Below are 14063 nucleotides of genomic sequence, written 5' to 3' on the forward strand. Positions count from 1 at the left end.
TGTGTGTGTGTGTGAGAGACCTCCTCCATATTGCGTGACCCTCTCTGTGTGGTGTTTGTGACGCTCTGTGGTGTGTGGGACGATGTGTGGTGTGTGGGACGCTGCGCGTGTGAGTGACGCTGTGTGTGTGTACGTGACGCTGTGTGTGAGTGACGCTGTGTGTGTGACGCACGCGTTCCAACGCTCTCCACATGTTCAGCACCGGCCACACAAGGCAGGGGGTGGGGAGGGGCTGGGGCTGGGGGGGCGGGGCTGGGCCGGGGTGAGGGGTCAGGAAAGATGGCGGCGCCGGTGGTGCAGACCTGTCATGTTTCGTGCTGCGCGAACCGGGCTCCGCGCGCCGTGTCCTGGGGGAGAGGAGGTCACGTGGCCATCGGCAACTGCCGCTCTGTAACAGTCACAGAACCCGAGGTGGATTCGAATCAGACATTGCACAACCCCCCCCGCAGCCCCATCTCCCTGTACGAAGACCCCCTCCCGTGTACAGAGAGTCTCCTCTGTCGTGTACACCCCTCCCCCCCCCCCCCCCCCCACTCCGGTGTGCAGACCCCCCCCGCAGTGTGCAGACCCCCCCCCTGCAGTGTGCAGACCCCCCCCCCCTGCAGTGTGCAGACCCCCCCTGCAGTGTGCAGACCCCCCCTGCAGTGTACAGACCCCCCCCTGCAGTGTGCAGACCCCCCCCCCTGCAGTGTGCAGACCCCTCCCCCCCACTCCGGTGTGCAGACCCCCCCCCTGCAGTGTGCAGACCCCTCCCCCCCCACTCCGGTGTGCAGACCCCCCCCCCCCCCTGCAGTGGCAGTGTGTTGATTTAACCCCCGCTCCCAGTATTCAGACCTCCCTGTCACTTGCCTCCAGTGTGCGGGAGTCCCTATCCCCCACTACCACCACCACTGAATTTTTTGCCACCTGCAGAATCTCCCTGCTCCAGCCTCCTGGCCGGAGCGCTGTGCTGGCCGCCCCCTGGTGTATGTTGACGCCCTCTCGTGCCGGCTGGTACCCACGGCGTGTACATGAGTCTATGTAATATCTTGTATGTTGTGTTTGGACCGTGGCATTCACGAAGGAATGTACAGCAAACAACACAATTTTAAGCGATCTATCGTGCTCAGACCAATACTGCTGGTGTGGATCCAGACCTGTATGCTATAATAATAATAATAATAATAATAATGCTCCTTGCATTTAATATAGCACCTTATCACGTCTTTGAGACGTCTCAAAGCGCCTCACAGAATAGACTGTAAAGTGAATTGACTGTATTTTGTGGGCAAAATAGATTTGGATCCATTTAATATTTAAGGTATAGATTTGGATCCATTTAATATTTAAGGTATAGTGAAACATAGTGAACAACATGGTATATAGAAGCTCACCTCTACTGCCCTATAATTTTATGTATTAAGTATATTATCAAGTTGTTCCTGACCTCAGAAACTGACAAATGCATTTGGAAGAGAGATAGATGAGGATTTAGGTTTACATTTGTTGGATGTCTTATTTGGCTTTGGACACATCCTTCATAAATTGAACTCCCTTCACTAACTGCTTGGACATATATTGCTATGTTGTACTTTTTACATTTCTATTACAACTTCATACTGTACTTAAAACATCCTACTGAATGTTTTCTGTTTTGTTTCAATAGAGCAGGACAGTGACTGAAACTCTGAATGGGCACACTGGAAAAGTTAACTGTGTCAAGTGGGTTCACAGAGATGATTGTGGTAAGTATTGATAAATGAGTGTGCATTGATATTCTGAAGAATACTGTGCTCAATCTTGAATTAATTGCAAGAATAAATATTCTTACAGCTTTTGTTTTAAAAAAAGTCCACAGCACATTTCCTTTCCTCTACATTACACTCTATGTAATGTTTAGGAAACCTTCCCTTTCTCTCCAAGGTCCTGGAAAGAGTTGTCGCTTCCCAACTGCGCTCTTTCCTTTCCACCCATTCACTCTTCGAACCCCTTCAGTCAGGTTTCCGTGCTGCCCTCACGCTGCTGAAACCCTGGTTCACGCCTTTGTCACCTCAAGGCTGGACTATGGGAACTCTCTCCTCGTCGGCCTTCCCGCCACCTCCCTCCACAAGCTGCAGGTCATTCAGAACTCTGCAGCTCGTGTACTGTCCCGCACCAGGCTTCGGGAACACATCACTCCCACCCTCGCTCGCCTCCACTGGCTCCCCATCCCCCAGAGGATTGATTTCAAGATCCTCATCCTCACCTACAAGGCCATTCACGGCCTTGCTCCCTCCTATCTCTCCAACCTACTATCCCCCTACCTACCTGCCCGTACCCTCCGTTCCTCCGGCTCCGGTCTGCTCCACGTCCCCCGCCCCAACCGCCCTACCATCGGTGGCCGGGCCTTCAGCCTCTCAGCCCCGAGGCTCTGGAACTCCATCCCCCAGTGCCTTCGCCGCCTCCTCCCTTTCCTCCTTCAAGGCCGGTCTCAAAACCTTTCTCTTCGACCGTGCCTTCAGCTCCCCTCTCGACTCTCTTCCCCCTCCTCGCTCCCTCCCTTCCCTCCCCTCACCCTGACCATTTCCCCCTCCTCGCTCCTCCCTCCCTCCCCTCACCCTGACCATTTCCCCCCTGCTCGGGTCATGACCCAACTGTGCAGCGCCTTGGGACGTCCTCCTGACGCGAAAGGCGCTTTATAGATGGAATCTTGTTGTTGTTGTTGTATGTGTGTATATTGGAGTCGTGTAGCTCACTGGTTAGAGCACTTGCCTTGCAAGCGAGATACCTGGGCTGAATTCCAGACAGGGTGAAACCTTGGGCAAGTTTCCTTACTCCACACGCCTAATAATAATCCCTCCAAAACAAAAAAACAACAATAAATTGGTCTATGACTGTTTGTGGGACATTGCTGTGCACAATTGGCTGCCGCGTTTGCCCACAAATATACAGTCAATTCACTTTACATCATATTCTGTGAAGCGCTTTGAAATGTCTAGAGGACGTGAAAAGCGCTATATCAAAATGCAAGCATTATTATTATATTGTATGATTGTAACTTATTCAGTATCTGGACTCTCAAAACTATCCGTATAATATATATAATATTATATAATGTATATACTCTCATTTTGTGTGTATATATAGTAATAATCCTTGCATATTACCTTATCGCATTGTCAGTGTGGTGGGAGGACCTTTGCAGGACAGCTTGTGACGTACCAGCCACTTGATGTTCTTGAGGTACAAGTCCAATGCTGTGTTACCAGGCTTGCTGAGCATCAGCTGCTCAATCCAGGTTCTCATGCAAGGGGCCTTGGCAAATAGAAGTACCCGCTGTGAAGCCGATTCGTCCTCCAGGGTGCTTAGCGACAGGTCACTGTAGGCTGGAGCCCTCCCTCATTGTAGTCGCTTCTCGCATTTGCCACAAATCCACCTCACTGCTTCATCTTGGATCCATAAAGGAGGACTGTTTGCACACAGGTCTTGTAAGCCCAGGCTTGACCTTGCTGTCCTTGAAGAGGGATGCACATGACCAGAATGCCCTTCGCCCTTCTCAGAGTTAACCTTCTGGACAGTGTTCAGGCTGAAGTTAGTGTCCGCCACGACCCCAAGGTACCAATAAGAGTCAACAATTGGGACTGACGCCCCTTATATCTTCCAATCAATTCCCTCAATGTCTTCCTTTGGGCCGTTCAGAACCATGATTCCGCATTTGGGGCACCTACCACCATGTATGGCGGGGGTAATGCAGAAGGTCCTCCTGAAGTGAAAGCGCTATATAAATGTAATTTTGTTGTTGTTCCAGAGGGATGGGCTCAGTAAGTCCACTGTCCACCCTTACACGGATCCTGGAGTTGGAATGCACATTCCAAATAAATTTCAGGATTCGGTGATGTATTCCCAAGGCTTTCAATTACAATAGATTTTAGAAATCCTTACGAAAGTCGATGAACGCAACATACGTGGGTTTCCCCTCAGCCTTACAACGTTCTGCGATCTCATACAGAGCTACAACCTGTCCCACACATTCCTCACGAGAACAGAAGCCAGCTTGCTCCTACCTGATCAAACCACGAGCCTCCAATGCTTGCGATACACGTGCGATGACTACCTGAAGCACCACTTTAAGAGCCACTGAAATCAGCGAGATCCCTCTGTAGTTATCAGTTTCACTAGGGTCACCCTTCTGGTGAATGGATGTCACAATTGCACTCTGGAACACTGACCGGGTGTGTGCCTCAGCGAGAATCCCGTTGGGACAGCGCTAGGAGGGCAGCTCTAAGGCGAGTTCGTGTTTCCTGGCTTGGACCTGTAAGATCTTCACCATTCTCCATCTGCTTCAGAGCAGCTTTTAGGAACTCAGCATTGATGCCGTCCGCACCAGCAAGACACCACAGTGCAGAGTCCACGTACTCCCAGCGGATTGGACCTTTAAGGCCTTCAATCTGGCCCACATATCCCGCCAATTATTCCAGCCTCCATGGAAATGGGTCTCTGCTATGGCCTGGTGGGTCAGACACCAACTCTGTGTAATACTCCCTCCAGACTCTAAGGATAACCTCATGGGTCTGTTGTAGAATAACGGACTTGTTCAAAACTGGTACGGGCCCAGAGGGGCCCCTCCGGCCATGGCTGATGATGGGAATGTCCTTGTGCCCACTTTCGGAGTGACCAGCTCATTGATTCCGATCCATTTCTCTGATGACTTTCCTAGCTTTATGCCATGTTTGGTCGTAAGTGCCTTTGCTGCAGTTCTAGCTTGTGCCGAATTGATAAGACGCTATATCAAATACAAAGATTATTATTATTTTATTTTTAATTATAGATCCTGAGACAGAACTTGTGTCTGGAGGATGCGATAACTGCCTCATTGTTTGGGAGGTGCTGAGTTGTAAGGTGAGTGATTCAAAATTAGATGCAGCCATTTGTTATATTGGGATCCATTATGCGATTTATGTAAACCATGTGTATTATGCTCCATGTGTAAACGCCTGGCTTCAAATCCATTTTGGCCATTACCCAACCGGTGTTTTCTTCATTAATATTTTACAGTTTGTAACTTACACCCGGCTGGAAGGGCATTCAGGAGCTGTATATGCTGTTGATGCTATTTATGAAACTGTTGGCTTGGGTGAGGATCCTAAATTGTTGATAGCTTCAGCAGCAGCAGATTCCTCTGTCAAGATCTGGTCCAAACAGGGTTCTAATGGTAAGATATTCAACTTGAGTAAAGTCAAAATGTGCTGTTGCAGAATATCAACGGGATCATATTTAGTCCATTACTACTATTTGTTATAATTTTTCGAATGAAATCTGAATCTAGGATTTTGTGATCCAATATTTTCAACACTTAAATTGTTAAAAATTTTCATTATGCTATATTGGCTGTGTTGTAAGAACTTTGACAGAAGAACTGTCAGTGCAAATGGTACTATATTTGATGTAGTAACAATATACAATGGATCTTTTTAAGAAATTGTTACTCTGGAGATTGTGTACTGTGCTGAAACAATACACTTTTCTTCTATCAGTACGCAACTCTGAAATGCAAATCCTTGTATTCTAACCCAGATTTACCTGAATAACTATTAGCTTCCTCCTTGATGTGTACAATGAGGCACATCCTCACTAATATACTACCAAAATGTTGTGATGCTTGTGATTTTTTTTTCTCAGTTAGTTTAACAGCTTTACAATAATTCTGGCAAAGGGAAGTAATGACATTGGTCCCAATTGTTTTTGCAACTGCAGTAAGATCAGGTAATAGATCAGCGGTATACTGTAGTATGTTAAAAATCATAATTGAATGAATGGTTCTTTATCTAGTTAATAGCTATTTATTCAACTTGGACTTAATAGCTGACTTTTCAGGATATACAGATTCTGATTTGAAGTATTTCTTAATTTCCAGTACATTTTGTTTCTATCAGCGTAATGCAAAATTAACCAACATTGTTTGGTGTTTATGTTCAGGTAAATGTGTCCAAACTCTGTCATTTGGAAGTGGCTTTATACTGGATGTTACCTTAGCCCGATTGCCAGGTAGTGATGGTAAGTGCCTTTGTTTAAACTGAATTGCTGGGATTTTATGGATATATTGGAGTGCATGTCATATCCCTGTCATTGCAAATTTGGTTCTACTCAGTTTTATTTGTATGTTTAAGCAGATTGCAGTTTTCTGTTGAAAGCACAGCTTAAACGCAGCACTACTAATGTACCTTTCCACTAGTGAACGCAATGAACTTTACCAGATCATGACACTGCTTGCCTGAACTGTACTACAGCGTTTCTACTTTATGTTGTATGGTGTTGTAACTTCCTGTAAGTTTCGCTGGCAAAGAATCAATGAAAATGTGTTCGAACAGAAGTGTGACAGGGGAGTGTTTTCCAGATTATTGACCTAGGTCCAAATTCAGACCATCTAGTACAGGGATTGAAATGTCTATACAAAGGAAAGCCTTGGAAAAGAGCAGCAATCGTGTGTTTTAGATAAAGTGGCATTGTTTTGTTAGCTGGGTGTCTAATACATGTGGAAACTTAGCAACATATTTAAGAATATCCAAATGAAAATAAGATTTCCACATTATGCCACTTACACATGGAAATTGGCCTGTGCATTCTCTCCCTCGACGTACATACCCTGCTGACCTAATTCTGGAGAGTATTAAGCACAGGTTAGCAAAATCCTAACCTGTGCCTTGGGATTTCAGAAGCCTCAGTGGGGTATTGCTGGAGTTAAACCAGGTAAACTGTAAAACTTGCCATTGAAATCAATGTTTAGCAAGTTTCTTGTCTCTTGTCCAGCTTGAACCCAACTAACCATTGGAACAAAAACAGAAGTCACTGGGAACACTCAGCAAGTCAGGCAGCATCTATGGAGAAAGGGAAGTGAGTCGAACCAAACCATTGGAGCTTTGGTTTACAGGATTAACAAAAGATGAGTGTGAATAATGGCTGCTCCCAGTCTGCTCCTCCAAGTCCTGTTGGTGAGTCAGGTCAGATGGCTTGGCTACAGTAGTGCCCTGCAGTACTGCAGACCTGCTTGTCTCAGGAGCCTGACTTCTGAGACTGCCACAGAGGTTTAACTTGATTCTGCCACTCTGTTTCCAAGCCAGCTCAGCTCCAAGAAGACCTCATTATTATTATTATTATTGTTACTATTATTATTATGTATCACCACTCGTTTGTGAGAGTGGTTATGGAGTTATTCTATTCTTTTCAGTGGGTTTAGCACTTCTGTCTGGGAGTTAATGTGATGCTGGAGAAGTGTAATTGTTCTGTTGGTCTCATTTTACATTGTCTGATTCCAGCTTTGATTCTTGCTTGTGGTGGTGATGATGGCAAAGTTCACTTGTACATTCAAGAAGGTGAACAAGTGAGTATTCATTATTTAATAAAAGTGTGTTCATGGATGCATGTTATTTTGCTTCCATTTTTTCTGTTATTATTTTAGAAAAATAATTCAAAGTTTTCCCACAAATAAAATGGCATACTGTATGTGTGTAACAGCTTAGATTTCTAAATAGCGACTGTTCATGTCTCACACAGGGAATATGTGGTGGTGATTGTTTAATGAGGTCTCTTATAAACCATGTTTAAAACCATATTTTTTTTAAACCATGTTTAAAACTTTTAAACCATGTTTAAAACATGGAGATAGATGTATAGAACATTATGTGTGAAATGTGTGAAAGTCCTGTAGCTCAGTGGTTAGAGCACTCGCTTTGCAAGCGAGAGACCTGAGTTCAATTCCAGGCAGAGGGCGAAACCTTGGGCAAGTTTCCTTCACACAGAGCCTAATAATAATCCCTCCAAAACAAAACAATAATAAATTGGCCATTTTCAATCTACGACTGTGTGTGGGACATTGCTGTGCGCAATTGGCTGCCGCGTTCGCCCACAAATATACAGTCAATTCACTTTACAGTGTGTTCTGTGAAGCGCTTTGGGACATCCTCCCGACGTGAAAAACGTTATATCAAATGCAAGGATTAAATTATTAAATACTTGAAGGGAAATGTGTAAATTATGCATGTGTAGTGACTGGCAGTTGCAATAATTTTGTAATTAAGGTTTGTTCATTACATAATAAATCTTCTGGATTAGTTAATTACAAAATTAATAGAAGATGATTTTCTGGACCTGATATGCACATGGTTTACACAACACAAGCTGAAAAGTAACTTGTGGCTGGTGGTATAGTTTCAGAAAATCCAGTCGCTCGTGGGTCATGAAGACTGGGTCAGAGGGGTGGAGTGGGCTGCACATGGTAAGTGAAGAACACTAGAAACTAACTAAAAGCGGTATCCATCACTGAGCTGCAATTTACAGTGCCCTTTTTTACATCATGAGACTGGCTGAAGAGTGTAATGGTGATCTGCAGTTATCTGCTTATGGATCTTATTCACTTATACCTGTGTTTTTGGTTCGTCTAAAGTGAATGAATTTTATATAATGAGCTTGATGTTGTCATTTTTTGGTATCTTCAATATATTTACCACTGCCCAAACCCAGTCGTGTATGGTTCCACAGGAGCCTGCATTTCTCCTTTCCTTACAGCAGGGATCATAGGATATAGATTTTTGTTTGATTTCTCTCTCACCCTTTTTTTCTCATTAGGACAGGGTGTTTAAGCAAGTTGCAGCACTCCTTCTGAGATAAGCTAACAGCTTAATGAAGGGACTTAGAAGTCATAAAGACTATGTACCATGCTGGCAGTGCACTTGCCCACTTACCCACTGCACAAGCAGGCAAATGTCAGAATTTGGTGCTTTTTAAAAACATTTTAATTTGACACATTTTCCCTCCTGTCCTATTTTAGCTTCAAAAAGCATTTCAACATCTGACTTGTAGTTATTCAAGACTTTCAGACTATTGAGTGTTGTTATCTATTGCAGAGACTTGATTTATTTAAGGAAGTTTTTGAAAAAGTTTATTCATTGCACAACCCTTATTTGTTTTTCATATGGTTTTGATTTGCACTGTAACAGATGGGAATCTTTTATTGGCAAGCTGTTCACAAGACTGCATGATTCGAATATGGAGAATTTATATCAGGCGAGAATCTACTTACAAAGAGTACAATGAGAACATTATCAAACTTAAGGAGGACATATTTCATGTTACAAGTGACAGTAAGTATTAAAGGCATTCTCAAGTTTCGTATTGATTATGCCCCTGACTGACAGAGTAATAATACATGTAATAAACATCTGAAGTTACATAGCATCATTTTTGTAATACAGTAAAACTCAAATAAGTCATATCAGTTGGGACCATAACATTTAATATAACTTATGCAAAGTATGAGTTAGGGCAAACTTGCAAGTCATATCATATTTGACTTATGTAAAGTTATTTAAAAATTGGATCTTGTATGATTAACACAACAAATGCACAAGTACTGTACTGGCTGGTGACATTAAGGCAAGGTTTATGTACCATGTTTAACCCATGCATATTAAAGCCGTGGTAGTCCATTACCGGAATTGCAGCTGGTAAGTGCGCATGTGATGATGGGTCGGGACTTAGTTTCCTGTGATTCTTCCTCATGGAGCACCTTGCATGCTACTTAAAGGCCAATAAGTGCGCATGTGGTTTGCCCTCCACATGATCAGGCATTCTCCATCCCCTCACTCACCATGTGATCAGGTGATATTCTTTTCTCAGCCCTTTTCTCATTTTATAATTGCCTGTTGATTTATGAATTTTTNAATGATAGACAATATTGATACATCGATTTTTAGCGTATTATAAAACATTCACAATGTCAAAGAGCAGTTGAATTCTATTCAACTATTGTCCGCTTGTTCAGGTTGGATGTCAAAGAGAAGAGAGTTTCTCTTTGTGTTCCCCCAAATAAAGTTGGTTATTCACTTCACAGTTGGTTGTGGGACATTGCCATGTGCAAATTGGCTTCCATATTCGCCTACAAATAAACAGTCACCACATTTCACAGTAAAATCCTGTGCAAGTGCTTTGAGATGTCTTGACAATGTAATAAGGCACATATCAAATACAAGGATTATTATGTTACTATTATTCTATTATAGGCAAAACAGATTCCTAAATAAAATTAAATATTTGTAACCATTTTTACTTTTTTGATTTGGGCAGTAGCATAGATTGGACCTTTTCTGGTTTATGTAATTTTAAAACCAATTCAACTAAATCATTATCTGTGATATAACCTAATTTATTCTCTTTTGCTAGAAGGAGCAGTGACATATGCAGCAACTCTGGAGACTGTGCTAGCAGGTCATGAGAACTGGGTTTATGGAATACATTGGCAGCCCCCGTTTCACAAAGGTACGAATGAAAGTAACCGACTTGCAAATAGCTTATCAAAGATCAATGGATTTTGGTTAATACAATAATTTTAGTGCACAAATTTGGTGCTGGAAGGTACCTATTCAAATCCATCAGTAATGTACCTGAAACTATGCATTTCATGGGTCTAAAATGTGCAGAAACCCCTCACCATACTTAGGAGTATCCAAGCCAAACTTGAGAACCCCATGTGTCCCACCTACATATGGAAATCGCAGAGATAGATTGTTGGAATGGAGTCCCTGGGGGTCTCATCCTGCTCACCTAATTCCATAAAGTATTGGCAAGAGCCGTGGCTTGGGGACTCCAGAGTGTGTGTTAGGGTACTGCTAGCGTCTAACCAGCTAAAAACGCATAGTTTTCAGGTCTATACTTTTAAATTTGGAGACATTCCCCTTAAAATCTTAGTGCGACTTTGCCTTTCTAGGAACTTCACCTGAATATCCCTGCATATTCTTTCGAACAAAAGATTTCTGACCTTGTTTTTCTGTGAAAAGTACTATTGTACGTTGTAATATTATTGATACTAATAATAGCTTTTGGTTCCAAATATGCTATTTTTGAGGCAGTTGCAGACTAACCTCCAATACAATGGTTTCTTTCCCCCATTAGCCCCCCCGCCAAAAAAAACCTCACATACCTGAGGTGATGTAGCTGAACAAAGTCACTTTAGGACCATTGACAAAGTGGAAGCAATTGTTTTGTTGATTCAAGTTGTATTTTGTGTGACCCTGGTGGTTGATAAAATCCTTGCATTTGAGTTTATCCTCAGTGACTCAGATAACTTACCCTCTCCAGGTCATACTCAAATCATGGTCTCAATGGCACTTCAGCAGAATTGGAGCTGCAGGTTATAATGGTAACTTTAAAATCTAAAGTTAACCAGTTAGCCAGTCATTCATTTTTGCCTAAAATATTGTAGAAGCTGACTTGTATTGTTATGTGGGTAGGGGTTGTAGTTGGAGTGGTATTGTTTTTAATAACAGCTTCAATTTGTACCATATTGTAAAAATGTGAATGTACTCAATGGTGTTCTTTGTTTACTGTATATTCCTACAAAATGTAAATACTGTAGACTCTACAATCTGTATTTGGAAGTAATACATAAAACTTGTTTGAGTGGGATTTTTTTTGGTTTCTTTATTCGAGTATTTTATTTGAAGTTATCCATTGGTGCAGGATTAGTGGTCAAGGATTCGTGGCTGAAATTTTGTTTTGGAAGTGGGAACAGATTGGTAACTGAGCTTATCACTGTTTATGCTCTGTGATATCCCCAAGGTGATGAGTCTTCACCTGTCCATAATAATCTGAAGGCAAAGTACTGCAGATGCTGGATCACAGCGATTTCTGTGTTTATACCATAAGAATCTGTTATTTGATCTGATAACTAAAGTGGATTTAAAAATTCTGCTTATATTTAAAGTAGACTTAGAATGGAAAAAAATATTTTTACCTACTTTTTAATGGTATAGTAGTTATATTATTATATTTAATAATATTTGGCTTGGTTGTAGAGACAGCTTCTGGTTAGTACCCTTTGTTCATGTTCCTATTATTTGGGCAAGGCAATGTGTAAGAAGATGCATATAATGCACATTTACATGTAGCAAATATGTAGGAATAAAGGAAGACGGGAACAGGAGGAGACCATTCAGCCCATGAAGTCGGTTCTTTCAATTTATTAGATCTTGGCAGATCTTTAAACAACAATAAATTGCATTAGTATAGGGCCTTTCGCATTGGGAGGACATCACAAGGTGCTGGACAGTACAGGATTTGGACCCTATCAGGAGGGGTGGAGGGCAGGGAGGGTAGGGGTAGGAGGGCAGCCGAAGATGAGGTTGAAGATAAGGGTCTTGAGACGTGCCTTAAAGGAGGCAAGGAAGGGAGCAAGGCGAAGGAACTATGAGATGGAGTTCCAAAGGGTGAGGGCAGAGAGGCTGAAGCCTCGACCGGTGGGGTGGGCCGGACCGGGCTGGGGATGTGGAGCAGGCCACAGCCTGTTGAACGGAGGGAGTGGACAGGTTTATATGGCGTTAGCAGGTCACAGAGGAGCAAAGTCATGGAGGCTTTTCGGTGAGCATTTTGAACTCTATCCTTGGGGAAGGGGGACGGGGAGTCAGTGGAGCCGGGCGAGGGTGGGGTTATTAGTGCTACGGAGCTTGATGCCGGTGAGGACATGAGCTGCAGAGTTCTGGATGATCTGCAGCTTGTGGAGGGAAGAATTGGGAAGTCCAACAATTACAACAACTTGCATTTATATTGCGCCCCGTATGCAGGGTAGGGAGCAAGGAGTTGGCGTAGTCGAGCCTCAATGCAATAAATGCGCAGATAGGGTTTTGGCGGTCTGAGGGGAGAGGCAGTGGTGGAGCTGGGCAATTTTGTGGAGGTGGGGTCATGACTTGGATGTAATCCCAAACCACGGCCCCTTTGCCATAGTCTTTATATCTCTACTAACCAAGTATCTGTGTCATTTGCTCTTAAAAACAAGCTTATTGATTCTGGCTCTAGCTTTCTGTGGAAGAGCATTCCACGTCTTCACATCTCTCATGTTTAGATGCTTTCTGACCCCAATTCCAACTTTTATTTCTGATTTTCATTGTTTTAAATACCTCAATCAAATCACCCCTTAACCTCTTCTTTAAGGAATATAACCTTAGTTTACACAGCGTCTCGTCATAGCTGAGCTTCTAAAACCCAGGTATTAGTCTAGTGAATAGTCAATGGATCTTTTCCAATCTTTCATTTTATTCTGTGCGTGTTTAACACACAAAAGTCTTTGTTTGCTTTTCCTATAGATGGCAGACTTGAACAACCATTGTCTCTGTTGTCTGCATCAATGGATAAAACAATGATTCTGTGGGCTCCAGATGAGGAGTCTGGTGTATGGCTGGAACAGGTAAGATTTGTAACCCACTTCTTGCTGAATTGTGATTATTCATGTGGTTCTATAAATCCTATCCCTAATTTTGCATTGGACAGCTTTGTCTAAACCTTTGGGCAGCTTTGCCTAAAAGGCTTCTCCTCCAGTCCCCGAACCATCTTGTGCGGTGTTTCTCGGGGTTTTGTCCTTGGTCCTCACCAATTCAACATGTATATGCTCCTTCTTGGTGACATCCGCAGACATGGGGTCAGCTTCCACATGTATGTGCATGACACCCAACTCTATTGACTCCAGGACAATTGCTGTCCTGACAGGATGTGTCACATACACTTAAATACTCTGCTTAGAGCATGTTGGCATTGAATGTTGAAAAACAGTTGCTTAATGTATGAAGCCCTTTGTTTTTTGCAGAAATTATAACAATAATAATCGTTGCATTTGATATAATACCTTAACGTCTTTGAGATGCCCCAAAGCGCTTCACAGAATAAACTAAAGTGAATTGACTGTATATTTTGTGGGTGAAGCGTAGCAGCCAATTGCGCATAACAGTGTCCCACATACAGTTGTGGATTGTGCAAAATTTTTATTTTTTTGAAGGAATTATTACTCTTGGAAAAACGATCCACCAATCAACTAACAACCGGGTTCCCACTTACTGCTAGGTAAACAGGCATGTGGAGTAAGGAAACTTCCTCAACATTTCGCCCTGCCAGGGTTTTGATCCCAGACCTTCGCTTGCGAGGCGAGTGCGCTAACCACTGAGCTACAGGATCTACTGTATCCATTATTTGCTTTATCAAATATTGTTTTGTTGAGACAATGCAACATAGGAAAGGAACTGTGTACTTTCATCAGGATTGGTGGTATGTAATGGCTTATCGTGAGC

The 14063-nt window shown here is 42.9% G+C and overlaps 1 protein-coding gene across 2 annotated transcripts in view; it reads left to right on the forward strand.

Annotated features, from left to right (window-relative positions):
• Positions 1 to 256: 256 nt before the first annotated feature.
• Positions 257 to 14063, forward strand: part of elp2 (elongator acetyltransferase complex subunit 2) — a 57908-nt gene continuing 44101 nt past the window's right edge. For both annotated transcript variants that reach the window (XM_042332050.1, XM_042332051.1), the window contains exons 1-10: positions 257 to 411; positions 1646 to 1724; positions 4787 to 4857; positions 5014 to 5170; positions 5935 to 6012; positions 7272 to 7336; positions 8164 to 8230; positions 8952 to 9095; positions 10174 to 10269; positions 13089 to 13189. In XM_042332050.1, coding sequence (XP_042187984.1) covers positions 280 to 411; positions 1646 to 1724; positions 4787 to 4857; positions 5014 to 5170; positions 5935 to 6012; positions 7272 to 7336; positions 8164 to 8230; positions 8952 to 9095; positions 10174 to 10269; positions 13089 to 13189 — 990 coding nt within the window. In that variant the 5' untranslated portion in view covers positions 257 to 279. The remainder of the gene's footprint in view (positions 412 to 1645; positions 1725 to 4786; positions 4858 to 5013; positions 5171 to 5934; positions 6013 to 7271; positions 7337 to 8163; positions 8231 to 8951; positions 9096 to 10173; positions 10270 to 13088; positions 13190 to 14063) is intronic.

The sequence above is a fragment of the Callorhinchus milii genome, unplaced genomic scaffold (genome assembly GCF_018977255.1).
Source record: "Callorhinchus milii isolate IMCB2004 unplaced genomic scaffold, IMCB_Cmil_1.0 Scaffold2, whole genome shotgun sequence".
NCBI lineage: Eukaryota > Metazoa > Chordata > Chondrichthyes > Chimaeriformes > Callorhinchidae > Callorhinchus > Callorhinchus milii.